General features: G+C 45.1%; 1 protein-coding gene across 2 annotated transcripts in view; it reads right to left on the reverse strand.

Annotated features, from left to right (window-relative positions):
- Window positions 1-3680: 3680 nt before the first annotated feature.
- The window catches only part of LOC121009530 (cytochrome P450 2A6-like), a 32310-nt gene continuing 14565 nt past the window's right edge, over window positions 3681-21425 (reverse strand). For both annotated transcript variants that reach the window (XM_040442731.1, XM_040442730.1), the window contains 4 exons: window positions 19341-19482; window positions 6167-6354; window positions 5609-5750; window positions 3681-4088 (listed from right to left, as the gene is read on the reverse strand). In XM_040442731.1, coding sequence (XP_040298665.1) covers window positions 3904-4088; window positions 5609-5750; window positions 6167-6354; window positions 19341-19482 — 657 coding nt within the window. In that variant the 3' untranslated portion in view covers window positions 3681-3903. The remainder of the gene's footprint in view (window positions 4089-5608; window positions 5751-6166; window positions 6355-19340; window positions 19483-21425) is intronic.

A 21425-nucleotide genomic window follows, 5' to 3' on the forward strand; every position in this document is an offset into this window, starting at 1 on the left:
TAGAACAAAAGCAAGCAAGAAAAAAAGGTATTGTAATAAATCTTTATTAACCAACCCCCTTTTAAAGTGAAGCAAACTTTTTTTTAATATAGTGCAACGGGCGCCGTCCCCCCTCCCTCCTATATCGCGTCCCAGGTGTAGTAGGAATGCTGAGTGGTGTAGTGCAGCCTAAATGTCTCTTTATGTGTCACAGTGCTCCTACCTGGATACTGCAGGAATTCAGGCTTTGGCTCCGAAAATGGCAAACTCAACTCTGCTCTATCTTTCTGTCACTCTGCTGTACTGACAAGCTGATTTGATAACTCGGCTTCTTCTTTATGCTGCACTTTACTCTGTAGTCAGACTTCTCTTCAGCCAAGGAACTTTACTCCTGGCTCATTAGGATGTTAGGCTTTTGCCTCCATGGCCAACAGAGCTTAGGGTGCTCGGGCTGACGTGGGCACATCCAGCAGAGACGTGCCCCTGCACACCCTTCCCCTTTGCAGGGGGTAAAAAACACTAGAACTAACTAGACCTAACCCACTTCTCTCGAGAAGGGGGTTAGAATGAAATGGTAAGTTCCATTCTTTCTCAGATAGCTCTGCCGTGTTTGCTGCCACCTGCTGGTGAACCTGGCACATTACATGAACATAACAATTGCATAAAGATTAGGAATGCACAGTGTATAGGACCTGGACATAAATACATAAGATGACGTTTTGTTAGCCCAATAATGGCAGTAGCAGGGTGCAGGAGTGGTAACACCACTCTTGGGCGTTACAATAGCAATTGATCATTGGTTTTAAAGTAAGGATTTTATCTGATATTTTTCAGTATGCTGGCATTACTGCATTCATTGTGAAACTGGCCATTTCAAAATGCCTTTCACCTGGTGGGAAGTCTACTGTGGGCAAGGGGAACTTAGTACATGCAACTGATTAATAACCTAACAGTAGATTTGCACAAATGTATTTTTAGATTAACCACTTATTTATTCTATTAAAATTAATTTATATTGTGGACCCATATATTCACTAGCTAATATATTACTATTTTGAGATACACTTGTATATTGGATAGGTAATAAGATTTTAATTTATTACTATAGTGTTCAAAACTCAAATCCATAAAAAAATCAGTATACATGGATAAATAAAAATGTATTGAAATTTCTGTATACTGAGTAAGCTTCTTCTAAAGATCAGCAATTCAATAATAGTTTGCTTCCTGTTTTGATAGATTTAGACCAATTCTACAATTTTTGTAACATGCTAAAAAATGGAGTGGGGCTTAGCAGGAAGGATGTTGCATTCATAATCTTAGGCTACTTTCACATTAGCGTTTATTGCGGATCCGTCATGTATCTGCAAAAACACTTCCGTTACAATAATACAACCGCATGCATCTTCTGTAGCCATGACGGATCGTTTTGAACACCACTAAAAGTCAATGGGAGACGGATCCATTTTCTATTGTGCCAGATTGTGTCAGAGAAAACGGATCCGTCCTCATTGAATTTACATTGTGTGCCAGGACAGATCAGTTCGGCTCTGCTTCGTTAGGCGAACAGCAAAAGCGTTTTGGTGTCCGCCCCCAGAGCGGAATGGTGACGGAACGGAGGCAAACTTATGCATTTTGAGCGGATCCTTTTCCATTCAGAATGCATTAGGGCAAAACTGATCCATTTTGGACCGCTTGTGAGAGCCCTGAACGGATCTCACAAAAGGAAAGCCAAAACGCTAGTGTGAAAGTAGCCTAAGAAGCAACTATTTGTGTCACAATTCTGGCATAAAAGTTTGTGTCAAAGTAAACCAACTAATAGTTGGTATAGAGTCAGAGAGAAGTGTCTATCCCTGCACCTCATTTATCATCCAGCCTGAGCCACTGTGATAAATCTGGTGCAGGTCTAGTCTGTCTAAGTTTGTGCCACCTATAAGTTAAAGAGGACCTTTGATCGGTCCAAACATTGAGAACTAAGTATCATGATCTGTACAGCGGCGCCCAGGGATCTCACTGCACTTACTATTATCCCTGGGCGCAGCTCCGTTCTCCTGCTATGCCCTCCGGTATCTTCGGTCACTTGTTATAGTAGGGGAGACTTAGGGGACTTGGTAATAGTAGGCAGAGACTGCCCTTGTTCTCCTGGGCCTCTTCTTCTCCTAGGCTGTAGCGCTGGCCAATCGCAGGGGAGAGCTCACAGCCTGGGAGTTTTTTTTCTCCCAGGCTGTGAGCTCTGCGATGCGATTGGCCAGCGCTACAGCCTAGGAGAAGGAGACGCCCAGGAGAACAAGGGCAGTCTCCGCCTACTATAACCAAGTGACCGAAGATACCAGAGGACAAAACGGGAGAACGGAGCGGCGCCCAGGGATAATAGTAAGTGCAGTGAGATCCCTGGGTGCCGCTGTACAGATCATGACACTTAGTTCACAATGTTTGGACCGATGAAAGGTCCTCTTTAAGTAAATCTTCCCCACTGTGATCTAAAACAAGTAAAAATTGTTTACGACCTTTACATTTTCAATATTTTGGTTACTTCAATATCAAAGTCAATTTGATTACCGAGCGACAAACATAAGTTTAATCAGTGGTTTACATTGGACAAAGGGTACTTCACTGCAATAATCAAAATAGACCCCTGCTATTGTGATTTTCTTGCCACCTAGTATAAAAGATGAGAGGTCATCTTTCTTTAGGAGGTACAGACAAAAGCTTAATTTAAAGCTTGTGGGCACCAATGCAATGTATGGTCACTTACTGTGCCAGGTGTCATTTAAAATACTGTCAACTTCTTATGTGTCAGGGAAAATTTTGGGCACCTTTTAGAACCATGGCCTATGAAAACCACTACTTCTGAACCTCGGGTAGCTTACCTTGTCTGTCTTGTTAGCTGACCCATGATCTTCCTTAAGTTTATGTATGCCTTAGGTAAAAAAAAATTCAACCGTAAAGGTGTTGGTTCATTTAGACAAACCTTCTTTAAAACATCCCAGGGATTAGATGATTGTGGCTAGTCCAGCTTTAGGAATCTTAAAGTTTTGTTTGGTCAAAATTTGAGAATGAGTAAACTAGTTCTACTGGTTCATGAGTCGGTCTGGATTTTTTAAAAAGGTTGCATCCACATGAAACTGAATGTTTGGTGGTTATTTTCAGGTGAGAGAGACAGTGCGAGAGCCTAGTAAACAAATGTGTGTTCCTGAACAATATATATGCATTGTCTAAGAGGTACACTTTCTCATTCTCAGTATGGAGATCACCTAGTATGCCGAGTATGTGTACACAATATTGTAGGCCAGGCTCTATCTCTGTCTCTCTCTATCTCTCTTGTCAACGTCCACTAAGTGGAAGTGGTTGTTACTCAAAATGTTTTCTCCTTATAGAAGACATTGTTATCTTAGAATGAAGAGGGTCTCTCAACCACAAGGAAATATAGGGCAATTGCCTCCAAAGAGCCAGATTCATGGTGATCAGCTAATTTAGAGAATAACTTGTCTTTATGGGACAACCCTCTTACCATTTAGATCATATATGATTTTATGTGCACAATATCACTAAAACATGTCTTGGAAATGTATTGGAGGCTACTGATAATGAACAATTGTAGCCTCATAGCAAATCCAAAGGGGTATCTCCTTTTCCTTTTCCATGCCTGTTCTAGATCACTTGCTTATATCATCAAATACTGTACTCTACCATTTTGGCTTAGAACAATGCAGTTTAATGCCATCTGGACCCCAGTAATAGGGACTCCCACTACACCAGATTCTCCAGTCCATCTACAGCATTCAGGTTGTTGAGCATTGACAGCTATCTTGTAATATATTTACTAGTCACACATGATTATATAAAGTAGACCACTCACACATAATTACAGATAATATGATAAGTAGTCTTAAGACAATTAATACAGGGGAGCCAAGACTTGTTTCAGTCCCGAGGAATGAAGATAACTTTGTGAGATGGTGGTATATTTTCTATGCCACTTTCTGTTGGAGAAACATCAAGATCCTTAGGGTCTACAACTGACTTCAGGGTGAACTTTTGTAGGATAGTAGTGAAAAAGATAAAGAGTTGCATGTGGACCAAACCTTCACCGACACATGCTCTCTTCCCTGGAAAATAAAAGTGTGCAATATAAACAAGTAGAAAACTGATACAAAGCAAATCCAAAAATACAGGGGGTCATTTATCAAACTGGTGTAAGGTAGAACTTGCTTATTTGCCCATAGCAACCAATTAGATTCCACTTTTCATTTTGGACAGCTCTTTTGGAAAATGAAAGGAGGAATCTGGTTGCTATGGGCAATTAAGCCAGTTCTACTTTTCACCAGTTTGATAAATGACCCACATAATGTTTTATATATTCATTTTGAGTTTGGGTCCAAATAGATTCTACCTGAATCAAATATACTTCAATTGCACTGAAAGTTGGAATTTAGTAGATAAATCTCTCTGGTCTCCAAAGATATTAAGATATACCGTATTTTTATGGAAAAGCTCTAGAAACAGAGCGAGAGCAAGAGAGCCTAGAATGTGGCATCAGGTTTTTGGGCAATATATCTGCGATGTCTAGGGGGTGCTCTCTCTCATTACAGAGAACACCTAGTATGCATACTACATGGTAATAGTGTGGAGAATTTTAGGCCAAGCAATGCCTCTTTAGATTTCTGGGAAAGATATTCAAACTAGCTTTTCATATATGTTTCTCTGAAATTCACAGGAGCATTGGCTACCTTACAATTCTCCTCATGCATATTCAACACCCTCCATAGGAAGAAATAGTGCCTCAACCAAGGCCTCTCAGGTAGCCAAGCAATTTTTTTCTTTACCTGGCTCTGCTAGAGGGTAGTTACCCAGAAAGAGGTGGGTTCTTCACATGAGGCACTTAGTTTTCCTTTTTGTTTTTGGAAGGGAGACTAGCTTGCATATCTCATTTCCAGAATAGCCTTATGTAAGGACACGAGCACAGCAGGGGCGTAGCTAAAGACTCTAGCTAAAGAGCTGGGCCCTGGTGCAAGAGTTCAGCTTGGGCCACCCTTCCCTCAGGGCTTTGTGGCCAGGGGCAGGGAAGCTAATTGCCTCTGTGCTGCCTGAGGCAAAAATTTAAACAGCAACCCCTAACCTCTTTCCTCCAGCCAGAGGACTAACTTGAACATTCTGGGCCCTAGTGTAAAATCTTTGACAGAGCACTCCCAGTATTCACTTTCTATAATACCAGTGCTTTCTTATGCGGAACAATGGTCTTTTGGCCCCCTTAGGCTCCTGGACCCTGTAGAGTCTGCTACCTCTGCACCCCCAATAGCTACGCTCCTGGAGCACAGGAAATGGTTCCTCTATCTATCTGCTATCCCCACTTCACTTAACTATGTGGGCATGTGTACTGAACAGGGAGAGGAGAGAAATCCAACTGCCCAAAGGTTATCTCGCATGACATCTCCTGTCAGGGGATTAGGGACAGGTCCCCATACAACAGTGGGTTAGTCCAACATTTATCTAATGTGTATGGCCGGCTTTAGTATCATTTGTCATTACTAAACTGAATACATTTTTAGACACTGTAGAATTTCAGAAACTACACCATGCCATCAATTCTACTATCAAAAGTAGTGAAACAGTTACAGTGCCTTTGTACCTGCTGCGAATGGCATAAATCCATTATTTTTCTTAAACTTTCCATTTTCATCCAAAAAGTGGTGTATGTTAAATTTCCCAGGAGTTTCAAATTGTGACGGATCTCGTAAGACAGTAGTCAGCAATGGCAAAACGTCCATGTCCTGGTAACATAAAATAAGGTCATGCTTTATTTTTACCTTTAAGTATTCTTAAAATATGTGAACTGGTAGGGTTCTGTTTTATGGATCTGTGTCATATGGATCCACCATATAGCAGCCATTGAAGTCAATAGACCTTTTCATTATCTCCATGTGGCTAGATCCATGAGGTATGGTCATGGTATGTTGCAATCATTGTAAAGATATTTTCCCTGAGAAACATTTGTTCTGTCGTATGGTATCAAACAGAGGCACCATGCAGAGGCATATAAAGTGCCATTGTCTCCATAGTACCCAGCCATAGGGCCAAGGCTCTGCCATGTGCATCAGGCCTAATAGGAAATATGTAAACCATAATAAATTGATGCCAATAGTTTTGCTAGTATTTGGCAAAGTTTCAGAGCAAACATATTGTCTACCTTGGGGATTTTGTATCCACGAAGGGTCACATCTGTGGTAGCGGAGCGGATACAACCCATGGGGAGGACATCGCTTATCCTCTGGATCTCATGGATTACAGCATTCATATATGGCATCCGGCTTCTATCCTCTACCTTTGGTTCCCGAGTCTTTCCAATCATCTGATCAATTTCCTCATGTAGTTTATCTGAGTTTAAAGAATGGAAATATGGAACTAACACTTTCTGCGTATGTTGCAAGTAGGGTAAATAAAAAAAATACCAAAATGGCCAATTGCAGAAGTTCAGGTAAGTTAAAGAGGTTGTGTCATCTGAGACACTGGTGTCATATTGCTAGTATATGCCACCAATGTCAGATAGGTCCTCTTCAGGGACCCACACCTATCTCTATAATGGGGCCCCCCGAAGCGAAGGAAAGTGCAGCGTCAGCGAAACGCGTGTCGGAGTTCGGTGCTCTCTCCAGGTCCTCGGTCTGTATGTGATATCTGAGCCTTTATAACTATTTAGTACAGGGAGTGCAGAATTATTAGGCAAGTTGTATTTTTGAGGATTAATTTTATTATTGAACAACAACCATGTTCTCAATGAACCCAAAAAACTCATTAATATCAAAGCTGAATATTTTTGGAAGTAGTTTTTAGTTTGTTTTTAGTTTTAGCTATTTTAGGGGGATATCTGTGTGTGCAGGTGACTATTACTGTGCATAATTATTAGGCAACTTAACAAAAAACAAATATATACCCATTTCAATTATTTATTTTTACCAGTGAAACCAATATAACATCTCAACATTCACAAATATACATTTCTGACATTCAAAAACAAAACAAAAACAAATCAGTGACCAATATAGCCACCTTTCTTTGCAAGGACACTCAAAAGCCTGCCATCCATGGATTCTGTCAGTGTTTTGATCTGTTCACCATCAACATTGCGTGCAGCAGCAACCACAGCCTCCCAGACACTGTTCAGAGAGGTGTACTGTTTTCCCTCCTTGTAAATCTCTCATTTGATGATGGACCACAGGTTCTCAATGGGGTTCAGATCAGGTGAACAAGGAGGCCATGTCATTAGATTTTCTTCTTTTATACCCTTTCTTGCCAGCCACGCTGTGGAGTACTTGGACGCGTGTGATGGAGCATTGTCCTGCATGAAAATCATGTTTTTCTTGAAGGATGCAGACTTCTTCCTGTACCACTGCTTGAAGAAGGTGTCTTCCAGAAACTGGCAGTAGGACTGGGAGTTGAGCTTGACTCCATCCTCAACCTGAAAAAGCCCCACAAGCTCATCTTTGATGATACCAGCCCAAACCAGTACTCCACCTCCACCTTGCTGGCGTCTGAGTCGGACTGGAGCTCTCTGCCCTTTACCAATCCAGCCACGGGCCCATCCATCTGGCCCATCAAGACTCACTCTCATTTCATCAGTCCATAAAACCTTAGAAAAATCAGTCTTGAGATATTTCTTGGCCCAGTCTTGACGTTTCAGCTTGTGTGTCTTGTTCAGTGGTGGTCGTCTTTCAGCCTTTCTTACCTTGGCCATGTCTCTGAGTATTGCACACCTTGTGCTTTTGGGCACTCCAGCGATGTTGCAGCTCTGAAATATGGCCAAACTGGTGGCAAGTGGCATCTTGGCAGCTGCACGCTTGACTTTTCTCAGTTCATGAGCAGTTATTTTGCGCCTTGGTTTTTCCACACGCTTCTTGCGACCCTGTTGACTATTTTGAATGAAACGCTTGATTGTTCGATGTTCACGCTTCAGAAGCTTTGCAATTTTAAGAGTGCTGCATCCCTCTGCAAGATATACAAACTAAGAAGACAGGTTGGCATTAGCAGGAGCTGCTCAAACCCACATGCAGTTGTGCATATATATAGGGGAGCAGATCCTGCACTTGTGGCCCGTTGCTAATGGCAATCCCCAGCAAAATGCATACAATGGAGGATGCCCGCGGCGAACCACAAGTACCACAATAGACATCCTACACAAGGTAACAAGTGTGGATGTGATAATTAATATAACAATATAACAAAACAATAACAAACATAGGTGCACTCTGCAGTCTCACTAATTCTCAAACTGATTTTAAAATTGAGAGATTAGTCAACATGTCCTACGGTGTAGAACATGTCTAAGCCCGGACACCACGACAAGGTTTCTCAAGTAGCCCGGGACCCTACACTCTCCTACCTGAGCCATATGGGCGATACCAGGAGCCAGTGGGCAAATTACAGGAGCATAAGGCCGACTCGCAAACAACTCACCAGTTACCTCCAGCATGTGGCCATGCTTGCAATGGGAGGAGGGAGGAGTCTGTGAGTCCCACTCAAGACTTGCTGATATAGCCCAGGCTTCACAGGTGCACCTAAATGTGACCTGTAGATGGAAAACAGGCACATTTAAATAGGAGTTTATACACCTCCAGGAATCTATATATACAAACCAAGAAGACAGGTTGGCATTAGCAGGAGCTGCTCAAATCCACATGCAGTTGTGCATATATATAGGGGAGCAGATCCTGCACTTGTGGCCCGTTGCTAATGGCAATCCCCAGCAAAATGCATACAATGGAGGATGCCCGCGGCGAACCACAAGTACCACAATAGACATCCTACACAAGGTAACAAGTGTGGATGTGATAATTAATATAACAATATAACAAAACAATAACAAACATAGGTGCACTCTGCAGTCTCACTAATTCTCAAACTGATTTTAAAATTGAGAGATTAGTCAACATGTCCTACGGTGTAGAACATGTCTAAGCCCGGACACCACGACAAGGTTTCTCAAGTAGCCCGGGACCCTACACTCTCCTACCTGAGCCATATGGGCGATACCAGGAGCCAGTGGGCAAATTACAGGAGCATAAGGCCGACTCGCAAACAACTCACCAGTTACCTCCAGCATGTGGCCATGCTTGCAATGGGAGGAGGGAGGAGTCTGTGAGTCCCACTCAAGACTTGCTGATATAGCCCAGGCTTCACAGGTGCACCTAAATGTGACCTGTAGATGGAAAACAGGCACATTTAAATAGGAGTTTATACACCTCCAGGAATCTATATATACAAACTAAGAAGACAGGTTGGCATTAGCAGGAGCTGCTCAAATCCACATGCAGTTGTGCATATATATAGGGGAGCAGATCCTGCACTTGTGGCCCGTTGCTAATGGCAATCCCCAGCAAAATGCATACAATGGAGGATGCCCGCGGCGAACCACAAGTACCACAATAGACATCCTACACAAGGTAACAAGTGTGGATGTGATAATTAATATAACAATATAACAAAACAATAACAAACATAGGTGCACTCTGCAGTCTCACTAATTCTCAAACTGATTTTAAAATTGAGAGATTAGTCAACATGTCCTACGGTGTAGAACATGTCTAAGCCCGGACACCACGACAAGGTTTCTCAAGTAGCCCGGGACCCTACACTCTCCTACCTGAGCCATATGGGCGATACCAGGAGCCAGTGGGCAAATTACAGGAGCATAAGGCCGACTCGCAAACAACTCACCAGTTACCTCCAGCATGTGGCCATGCTTGCAATGGGAGGAGGGAGGAGTCTGTGAGTCCCACTCAAGACTTGCTGATATAGTCTTGAGTGGGACTCACAGACTCCTCCCTCCTCCCATTGCAAGCATGGCCACATGCTGGAGGTAACTGGTGAGTTGTTTGCGAGTCGGCCTTATGCTCCTGTAATTTGCCCACTGGCTCCTGGTATCGCCCATATGGCTCAGGTAGGAGAGTGTAGGGTCCCGGGCTACTTGAGAAACCTTGTCGTGGTGTCCGGGCTTAGACATGTTCTACACCGTAGGACATGTTGACTAATCTCTCAATTTTAAAATCAGTTTGAGAATTAGTGAGACTGCAGAGTGCACCTATGTTTGTTATTGTTTTGTTATATTGTTATATTAATTATCACATCCACACTTGTTACCTTGTGTAGGATGTCTATTGTGGTACTTGTGGTTCGCCGCGGGCATCCTCCATTGTATGCATTTTGCTGGGGATTGCCATTAGCAACGGGCCACAAGTGCAGGATCTGCTCCCCTATATATATATGCACAACTGCATGTGGGTTTGAGCAGCTCCTGCTAATGCCAACCTGTCTTCTTAGTTTGTATATATAGATTCCTGGAGGTGTATAAACTCCTATTTAAATGTGCCTGTTTTCCATCTACAGGTCACATTTAGGTGCACCTGTGAAGCCTGGGCTATATCAGCAAGTCTTGAGTGGGACTCACAGACTCCTCCCTCCTCCCATTGCAAGCATGGCCACATGCTGGAGGTAACTGGTGAGTTGTTTGCGAGTCGGCCTTATGCTCCTGTAATTTGCCCACTGGCTCCTGGTATCGCCCATATGGCTCAGGTAGGAGAGTGTAGGGTCCCGGGCTACTTGAGAAACCTTGTCGTGGTGTCCGGGCTTAGACATGTTCTACACCGTAGGACATGTTGACTAATCTCTCAATTTTAAAATCAGTTTGAGAATTAGTGAGACTGCAGAGTGCACCTATGTTTGTTATTGTTTTGTTATATTGTTATCCCTCTGCAAGATATCTCACTATTTTTGACTTTTCTGAGCCTGTCAAGTCCTTCTTTTGACCCATTTTGCCAAAGGAAAGGAAGTTGCCTAATAATTATGCACACCTGATATAGGGTGTTGATGTCATTAGACCACACCCCTTCTCATTACAGAGATGCACATCACCTAATATGCTTAATTGGTAGTAGGCTTTCGAGCCTATACAGCTTGGAGTAAGACAACATGCATAAAGAGGATGATGTGGTCAAAATACTCATTTGCCTAATAATTCTGCACTCCCTGTATTACCTTTATGGGATTGTATTACATATGTAATAATAATAATAATAAAAAAAAATATTTATATAGCGCCACAATATTTCGCAGAGCTTTACAAGTTCTCAGGGTTCTTATACAAAACAAAAATAACTGGATAATATGCAACTGAAACACTAGGAGTCAGGGCCCTGCTCACAACAGCTTACAATCTATGAAAAAATTGGGGGTGACACATAAGGTAGTTGATTGTGATAAGTAGGATTTGAGCCATTATTGAACTGACAGGAGTGGTGCCGGACGATCTGCTTAGGGTTTGGGATTACTAGAGGATTGAGTTTAGGCCAGAGGTGTTGGTGGGGGGAGGTTTAGTCGGGGAATAGTCAGTTTAGGTAGCTTGATAAGCCTGCCTGAAAAGATGTGTTTTTAAGGCACGTTTGAAGGTGGAGAAGTTGTGGATTGACCTAGTATTTCAGGGCAGAGTATTCCAGAGAGTAGTTGCAGCTCGAGAAAAGTCTTGAAGACGGGAGTGAGAGGTACGAATTATGGAGGTTATTAATCTTAGGTCACTAACAGAACAGAGAGCACGAGTAGGGTGGTAGATGGAGATGAGGGAGGAGATGTATGGAGGTGCAGCACTGCGGAGAGCTTTGTGGGTGAGGGTTAGAAGTTTGAATTATATTCTGTGGTGGCTGGGCAACCAGTGAAGTGACTGGCACAGGCTAGTAGCATCAGTGTAGCGGTTGGATGGATAGATGAGCCTGGCTGCAGCATTTAGGACAGACTGAAGGGGAGAGAGTTGTCACGGAACCATGAACCAGACGTACAACAAGGGATAAGTGAAAATAGGAAGGCTTTATTGAAAATAAAGCTGTAAAGCAAAAGTCCAAACGGATGGCGAAACCGAAGCAGAGTCTTTGCGAAGCCAGAGGTCAGGAACCAGAAGGGTAGTCAGAGGAAGCCAGGATCAGGAACCAGCAGGGTAGTCAGACGAAGCCAGGATCAGGAACCAGCAGGGTAGTCGGACGAAACCAGGATCAGGAACCAGCAGGGTAGTCGGACGAAAGCAGGATCAGGAACCAGCAGGGTAGTCGGACGAAACCAGGATCAGGAACCAGAAGCAGCAGCAGTCTAGAAGCATGTGAACACAGGAGGACCAAGCAAGGAACTGAAGCCACAGACCTCCTATATATATGAGCTAGGCATCCAGCTCCTCCCAGTGGAAAGGAGGAGCCGCAGGGTGGGAGGCTACAAGAAACCAAGATGGCCGCCAGCACATGTCAAACGAAGGAGAACAGCAAGAAGGTAAGACCATGACAGTACCTCCCCCTCAAGGGCCCCTCCTCCGCGGAGTAAAGAACGGTTTCTGAGGGAAGCGTGCGTGGAAGGCTCGGAGCAAGGCAGGAGCATGGACATCTGCGGAGGGAACCCAGGAACGCTCCTCTGGACCATAACCACGCCAATGGACCAAAAACTGCACCCGACCGCGGACCAGGCGTGAGTCCAGGATATTGCTCACCTCATACTCCTCACGATTACCCACTTGGACCGGACGAGGCCGAGGAACCGAGGAAGTGAAACGATTACACACCAGTGGCTTCAACAGGGAGACATGAAACACGTTGGAGATCCGCATGCCAGGAGGAAGCGCAAGGGCATAGGCTACCGGGTTTACCCTGCGAAGCACTCGGAAGGGACCAACAAAGCGAGGCGCCAGCTTGGGAGTGGGCACTCGAAGGTTGAGGTTGCGGGTGGACAACCATACACGGTCTCCGACCTGGTAGGAAGGAGCAGGCGCTCGTCTGCAATCAGCCTGGAGTCTCTGGCGCTGCGCAGAGACCTCAAGGGACTTCTGGATCAGTACCCAAGAAGCACGTAGGACGGAAAGGTGATCCTCCACAGCCGGAATATCCTGGGGAGAGAATACCTCCGGTAACACGGCAGGTTGGAACCCATAATTGGCCATGAGGGGAGACGTCCCAGAGGAAGAGTTCACCGCCGTGTTCCTGGCAAACTCAGCCCAAGGCAGGAGGTCAACCCAATTGTCTTGGTGATCGGAGACATAGCAACGAAGGAATTGCTCCAAGGCCTGATTGGATCGTTCTGCGGCCCCATTGGACTGAGGGTGGTAGGCCGAGGAGAAGGAGAGATGAATCCCCAACTGGGAGCAAAAGGCGCGCCAGAACCTGGACACAAACTGACTCCCCCGATCTGACACAATCTCCTTGGGCAAACCGTGCAACCGGAAGACCTCCCTGGCAAAAATCGTGGCCAACTCTTGTGCAGAGGGTAACTTCTTGAGAGGAACACAGTGGCACATTTTGGAAAACCGATCCACAATCATGAGAATGACCGTATGGCCTCGGGATGCAGGGAGGTCCACAATGAAATCCATCCCCAGGTGTGACCATGGGCGCTCCCCGGTGGCTATGGGTTGCAGAAGGCCCAACGGAAGGTGCCGAGGGGACTTACTCTGGGCACAAACGGAGCATGCCGCTACATATGCGGCGATGTCGGAACGTAGGGAAGGCCACCAGAACAGACGTGAAACAGCCCAGGACAGCTGATTCTTTCCAGGATGCCCCGCGGTCTTGGAGTTATGGTAGGTTCGCAACAACCGAGTGCGCAACTCCTCAGGCACAAAACATCTGCCGTTGGGTCTCCCAGAGGGAGCACCAGATTGAGCCGCCAAAATCTGCTCACCCAGGGGAGAGGTCAGGCTGGTGCGAATGGCGGCCAAGATCTGATTCGGAGGTATGACCGAAGTCGGAATCGACTCCTCCCTGGACAGCTCGGAGTACTGCCGTGATAAGGCATCCGCCCTGATGTTCTTGGAACCGGGTAGGTAGGAGACCACGTAATTAAAACGTGACAAGAACAGAGCCCATCTGGCCTGACGTGGTGTCAATCTCTTGGCCTCAGAAAGGTAGGTCAGATTCTTGTGGTCCGTCAGGATGAGGACCGGAACCACCGAACCCTCGAGCAAGTGCCTCCATTCTTTAAGGGCCTGCACGATGGCCAATAACTCCCTGTCACCAATCTGATAGTTGCACTCCGCGGAAGACAGTTTCCGGGAGTAAAACCCACAAGGAAGCAGAGGACCCTCTGGTGTTCCACGCTGAGACAGAAGGGCGCCTACTCCCGTCTCAGACGCGTCCACCTCGAGGACAAAGGGCAACCCAGGGTTGGGATGCGACAGAATCGGAGCCGACACAAAGGCGGACTTTAGAGCCTCAAAAGCTCGGATGGCCTCGAGCGGCCAGACCTGGGAATTACAGCCCTTCCTGGTCAGATCCGTGAGAGGCTTGGCTAGCATGGAAAAGTCCCTGATGAACTTCCGATAATAATTGGCGAAGCCCAAAAAGCGCTGCAGGGAACGAAGACCACTGGGCTGGGGCCACTGTAAGACAGCCGAAACCTTCTCAGGATCCATGGAGAACCCCTCAGCGGAAATGATGTAACCTAAGAAGGTTACCTGGGATCGGTGAAATTCGCATTTCTCAAGCTTACCGAACAGCTTGTTCTCTCGTAACCGTTGCAACACTCGTCTGACATCCAGAATGTGGGCCTCCATGGATTCAGAATATACCAAGATGTCATCCAAATAGACCACCACACACTGCTGCAACAGGTCACGGAAAACATCGTTGATGAATTCCTGAAAGACTGCGGGCGCATTGCACAACCCAAAGGGCATAACCAAGGATTCATAATGACCGGTCCTGGTGTTAAACGCGGTCTTCCACTCATCGCCCGCCTTGATCCTTACCAGGTTATATGCCGCCCTTTAGGTCGAGTTTGGTAAAGACCGTGGCCCCTTTAAGGCGATCGAACAGCTCGGAAATCAAGGGTATCGGGTAAGCGTTCTTGATCGTGATGCGATTGAGACCCCTGTAATCGATGCAAGGCCTCAACTCACCGCCCTTCTTTTTCACAAAGAAAAATCCAGCCCCTGCCGGGGACGAGGATTTGCGAATGTGTCCGCGTGAAAGCGCCTCCCTCACGTACTCCTCCATGGCCTCATTCTCCGCTACCGACAGTGGATAGACTTTGCCACGAGGAGGAACGGCACCAGATTGTAACTCTATGGCACAATCGTATGGGCGGTGCGGAGGTAGGGCAACCGCGCGCACCTTATCGAATACATCCCGGTACTCCTCGTATTCAGGAGGCAACAGAGAGTCCGAGGAAGTACACAGCAACTTGACAGACCCATAGATGCAACTAGCCCCACACTGCGGTGACCACGAGAGGATCTCGGCCGATCTCCAATCGAAAGTCGGATTATGCTTCCGGAGCCAGGGGTACCCCAAGACCACCGAGTAGTGTGGAGACGAAATAACCTGGAGGCCGACCGACTCTCTGTGAACGGCACCAATGGCTATCCCCACTGGAAGGGTCTCATGAGTCACGTGTGGCGGCAGAAGGGGTCTGCCGTCTATCGCCTCAAGAGCCAGTGGGGAACCTCGAGCCTGCAGAGGAATGGAATTGGCGGCAGCGAACACATTATCAATAAACAAACCACCAGCACCAGAGTCCACCAACACCTGGGTCGTCACCGAGCCCCCGACCCAGGAGAGGACAACAGTGATCAGTGGTTTGTCAACACGGGAAACCGGGGACGAGGAGACTCCACCCAAGATCTGCCCCCGACAGGATCTCAGGTGCGAGCGTTTCCCGGACGGTTCGGACATGCCAACCGAAAATGCCCACCGAGACCACAGTACATGCATCGGCCCTCGCGTCTCCGGAGTACCCTCTCCCCCTCGGACAGGCGAGCAAACCCCAGCTGCATGGGTTCACCCCCAGACAAGTCATCCCCAGGAGGCGTGGGAGGAGAGGGAGGCACGGGTGGGACAGCAAACGTAGGCGCCAATCTGTTAGAAAACCTCCGCAGGCTCTCCTTAAAGGAAGGTCTCTCCCTGAGTCTGGTGTCAATCAAAATCAGGAAAGAAATAAGAGACTCGAGCTCCACTGGTAGGTCCTTAGCTGCAACCTCATCCTTCAAGGCATCCGAGAGACCATGAGAGAAAGCAGCGACCAGAGCCTCATTATTCCAGCCCACCTCTGCTGCCAGGGTACGAAACTCAATGGCGTATTCAGCTACGGATCGTGAACCCTGTCTGATGGACATAAGGAGCTTCGCAGCAGAGGCAGCACGAGCCGGCACATCGAATACCTTCCGAAGAGAAGCAACAAAACCGGAAAACTCGGCAACCACCGGATTGTTGTTCTCCCATAAAGGGCTGGCCCAGGCCAAGGCCTTGTCCGAGAGCAGCGAGATCAAGAAGCCCACCTTTGATCTCTCAGTGGGAAAGGCATGTGGCAGCAACTCGAAATAAATGCCCACCTGGTTAAGGAAACCTCGGCACTGAGTTGGCTCTCCCCCAAAGCGCTGTGGAAGAGGGGCAGAACCGGTCATACCCCGAAACACCGCAGGCACAACAACAGGTGTCGGGGTAGACTCTGGCGCAACAACCGGAGCGGCAGTAGGAGCGAGCCCAGGAGCGACAACCGACCCATCGGCAACGGGAGCGAAATGAGCCGTGCGTTCAAGCAGGGTTTGCAACGCCACAGCGAACCGACCCAACAGGTGATCCTGCTGATCAAGTCTGGCAACCAGCGTGGGTAGCGAGGATGGCCCTGTACCGTCAGAATTCATGGCTTGGTCCTAATGTCACGGAACCATGAACCAGACGTACAACAAGGGATAAGTGAAAATAGGAAGGCTTTATTGAAAATAAAGCTGTAAAGCAAAAGTCCAAACGGATGGCGAAACCGAAGCAGAGTCTTTGCGAAGCCAGAGGTCAGGAACCAGAAGGGTAGTCAGACGAAGCCAGGATCAGGAACCAGCAGGGTAGTCAGACGAAGCCAGGATCAGGAACCAGCAGGGTAGTCGGACGAAACCAGGATCAGGAACCAGAAGCAGCAGCAGTCTAGAAGCATGTGAACACAGGAGGACCAAGCAAGGAACTGAAGCCACAGACCTCCTATATATATGAGCTAGGCATCCAGCTCCTCCCAGTGGGAAGGAGGAGCCGCAGGGTGGGAGGCTACAAGAAACCAAGATGGCCGCCAGCACATGTCAAACGAAGGAGAACAGCAAGAAGGTAAGACCATGACAAGAGTTTAGTGACAGGGAGACCGATTAGTAATGCGTTGCAGTAGTCAAGACGAGAATGAATCAAGGCAACAACAGGAGTTTTTGCCGTTTTCACCGTAAGAAAAGGGCTGATTCTGGCGATATTCTTGAGGTGCAGACGACAAGAGCGTGCAAGTGATTGAATATGGGGAACAAAGGAGAGATTGGAGTCAAATGTGGCCCCAAGACAGCGGGCATGTTGCACAGGAGTTATGATAGTGCTGCAGACCAAAATTGAAATGTCAAGTTTAGGTGAGTTAGTAGATGGGGAAAAGACAAGAAGTTCAGTTTTTGAGAGGTTCAGTTTTAGATACAGAGAGGACATGATGTTAGAGACAGCTGCCAGACTATTATTGGTGTTTTGGAGTAAAGTAGGGGTGATGTCAGGGGACGAAGTGTATAGTTGGGTGTCATCAGCATAGAGATGGTATCGAAAGCCAAATCTACTGATAGTCTGTCAGATGGGGGCTGTATAGAGAAGAGTAGAGGACCTAGTACTGAGCCCTGAGGAACTCCAACATCAAGAGGAAGAGGAGAAGAAGAAGAGCCAGCAAATGATACACTAAAGGAGTGGCCAGAGGGATAGGAAGAGAACCAAGAGAGAGCAGTGTCCCTAAGGCCAATTGAGTGGAGCATGTGAGGAGGAGTTTATGGTCTACGGTATCGAACGCTGCAGAGAGATCCAATAGAATCAGTAAAGAATAGTAACCATTTCTTTTTGCTGTTAGGAGATAGTTAGACACTTTAGTAAGAGCAGTTTCTGTAGAGTGAAGAGGGCGGAAGGCAGATTGTAATGGGTCAAGAAGAGAGTTTGCAGAGAGATAGCTTATTAAGCGAGAGTAGACAAGACGTTCAAGGAGTTTAGAGATGAAGGGGAGGTTAGAAACAGGTCGGTAGTTAGCAACACAGTTCGGGTCAAGAGATGGTTTCTTAAGTAGTGGGGCTATAATAGAGTGTTTGAAAGAGGAGGGAAGGATACCAGAGGAGAGAGAGAGGTTAAAAATTGTAGTTAGGTGAGTGATGACAGCCGGGGAGAGGGACTGGAGGAGGTGTATATGTAGTAGTAACCTTTTGTCCAATTGGGATATATCATTGTGACTTTGTCTCTTGTATAAATTTGAGTTGCTTTCTTATTGTGTTTTTCAATACCATGGGCAGGATTAGGGTGAAGTATGTTAGTGTGGTATATTACCTATCATTGTAATCACTGCATATTGATTATATTATACACCCGTGTGAGATATAGTTAACATGTGACCAGGTGTATTTTTGGGGAAAACACTTTTGTCATAACACTTCATGTATTGCTGCAAAATTTTATACATTGAGCATTGTATTAAATTGCATCAATAAATTATGACTTTACATTATAAGATTAGCAGTGGGCTGATTGCTCAGTTGCTCTATTACTGTGTACTAGTGTTTCTGACGACTGGAATGCAGAGTCATGGACCTATCAGGTTCTGATCCAGGGACTCTACGCTCTATTTCAACCCCTTTACTGACCATATATCAGTGCCATTGATAGTCTCTGGCTCACAAGCTGTGCTCCAGGTTCCTTATTTCTGTGCTTATTGGATTGCTCATTCCTCTGACCCCGGCATGTCTGCTGACCACTCTCTGTCTATAATTTGGTACTGCATAGCTTGTCTGATTCTGACTCTTTTACTTACAACTCTGGTATTGTGTTTGTCCGTCTCTGCACTTAAATAGCGTAGGGCCCGTTGACCAGTTGCGGTCTAGCTATCTAGGGCTTGTAGTGCAGTTAAGTAGGGAAAGCTAGTTGGGTTCTAACCTTAGGGCTCACTGTCCTTGTCTGTCCCTACCTACAGTTGTAACATAAATTTACAGATGTAGCCGAGCTAAAATTGACTCAGTGTTATTTAGTTATCTCATGACAAAGGCCATTGAAATCCATTGAAAATGTAGTTACATTTTCTTGCCATTCTTAACTTAACACATTAACATCAAGTTTAGCTTGGCTGCATCTGTATGTAGCTGTGTTGCTGAAAAGGGGAATAATTACACTCAAAAAAGACCTATTCCGTCATATGACTGTATGAAGAAGCATAGCCATTATGCAAACTTTTTTTTTTTTTAACTCATGTAAGCCCATCATCATTTTTACCCTTTAGCCTACCCCTTGCTCTTGGGGCAAGTCTATACTTGCCAGTCTATACACTTGTTTCTCATTAAGCTTTCCATTAGAAGTAAAGTCCTATCTTACCTTGAATCTCCGGATACTTGATAAAATGCAAGATACCAAAATGAAGTGTTACTGAGGTGGTCTCAGCTCCTCCGAGGAACATGTCAAATACTGTTGCTATCAAGTTTGCTTTATAAAAACAGCTTTTGGAATCTACATTTTCCTGTGAAGGCAAAAATAAAAAAAATCATGGAGCATTACCACAGACTGAGGTAAAGGGAACCCGTCACCATGAAATTGTGAATTATTCTACAGGTAGTATGTTATAGAGCAAGAAGAGTTTAGCAGATTGGATATATATACACAAAAAATTTAAAACAAAAAAATATAAGAAAATAAATAAGATATTTCTGCAACATTCTCTCTTGAGTGCCGTGGTCTTCCTATTAACATTACGCTTAGCACATTGACATATATTTTTATGGGAAATAATTCTGTATAAATTTTATTCCCTTCATTTAAATTCATGCTCATTCTGAGCTTTGAAGTGAAGGATATATAAAAAAGGTCTCGTCTGCACTGGATTCGTGCGGCGAGCCAATGGACTTAAGGCGCAAATCACAACCCGAGCTTGGATACGAGATTTTTTTATTTTGGAAAGACAACGCGTTTCGTGGTACTCAGGACCCCTTTATCAAGTCTGAAAAAACATAGTTATTACAGTAGTCTGGGCAGTGTAAATGATCAAAAGTTCATAGTAGCTGGAAGACAGTAGTTAAAATAGTGTGTATACATATGTGCATACATGTACACATACACACATTTATATTTGTATATATAAAAATTAATTGGATGCATGGATAGATCAATGAATAAAGACAAAAACATGAACATAATATATAACCATAAGTAGTTGGTTGCTTCAGTATTTTAGCTGGATGATTGATTAGACAAATGTTTAAAAAAGAGATATAAAATGGCTGAAGGATGTAGATAAAATTAATTATATATCTAAAAAGGTAAAAACTAAGAAAGACAACTAAAAAGCCCTGTTGGGGGTATATATAATCACATCAAACGGTTTCGTGATTGTATACAGGTGTGAATATACAGATAGGTAAAAGTACATGGTCTGAGGTGAGAAAAAAGGGGGATCCCTTACATGGGGGAGAATGATAATAATAATAATAATTCTCCCTCATTACGGAACGATTCTTTGAGAATTTATACCCAAAGTAGAATGCTATCAACTGGACAGGAGTGCTAGACCTTGCTATTCTTTTGTTTAAAAACTGGAAGTTGTACCATACATAGGTGTTTTGTAATGAGAGAGTAAACTTGCAGTACCTGTATCCTCGGCACCGTGAGCCCGCTGGTGCACTCTCCTGGAGGGTCCCTTTCAGAAGGAATACTAGTCAGCGCTAGTGTGGTCAATGAACGGGGTGGCGGGGATAATAAAAAGGATTTTTGGTGAGGTTTGATTGATAGAATGAGATAAATGTTTTTGGTTGTGTGTTTTATTCTGTGTTGAGTTTTTGTTGTCTGTTTATTGGCTGGTGTGTTAAGAGGTGTATGTCTCACGTTGTTGGGCAATCAGTCGAAAGTATATATGTTATATATATATATGTACACATAATAGCATATAATGGTCTGAGTATGTTCTAATGTAATGGCGTTATTACTGGCCCGTTGACATGAAATGTTCTTATTTGCAGGTATATATATTGTGGTCAGCAGTGGTATTGAGGTTTGATTATACACTGCGTGCAGAATTATTAGGCAAATGAGTATTTTGACCACATCATCCTCTTTATGCATGTTGTCTTACTCCAAGCTGTATAGGCTCGAAAGCCTACTACCAATTAAGCATATTAGGTGATGTGCATCTCTGTAATGAGAAGGGGTGTGGTCTAATGACATCAACACCCTATATTAGGTGTGCATAATTATTAGGCAACTTCCTTTCCTTTGGCAAAATGGGTCAAAAGAAGGACTTGACAGGCCCAGAAAAGTCCAAAATAGTGAGATGTCTTGCAGAGGGATGCAGCACTCTTAAAATTGCAAAGCTTCTGAAGCATGATCATCGAACAATCAAGCGTTTCATTCAAAATAGTCAACAGGGTCGCAAGAAGCGTGTGGAAAAACCAAGGCGCAAAATAACTGCCC

The sequence above is a fragment of the Bufo bufo genome, chromosome 8 (genome assembly GCF_905171765.1).
Source record: "Bufo bufo chromosome 8, aBufBuf1.1, whole genome shotgun sequence".
Taxonomy (NCBI): Eukaryota; Metazoa; Chordata; class Amphibia; order Anura; family Bufonidae; genus Bufo; species Bufo bufo.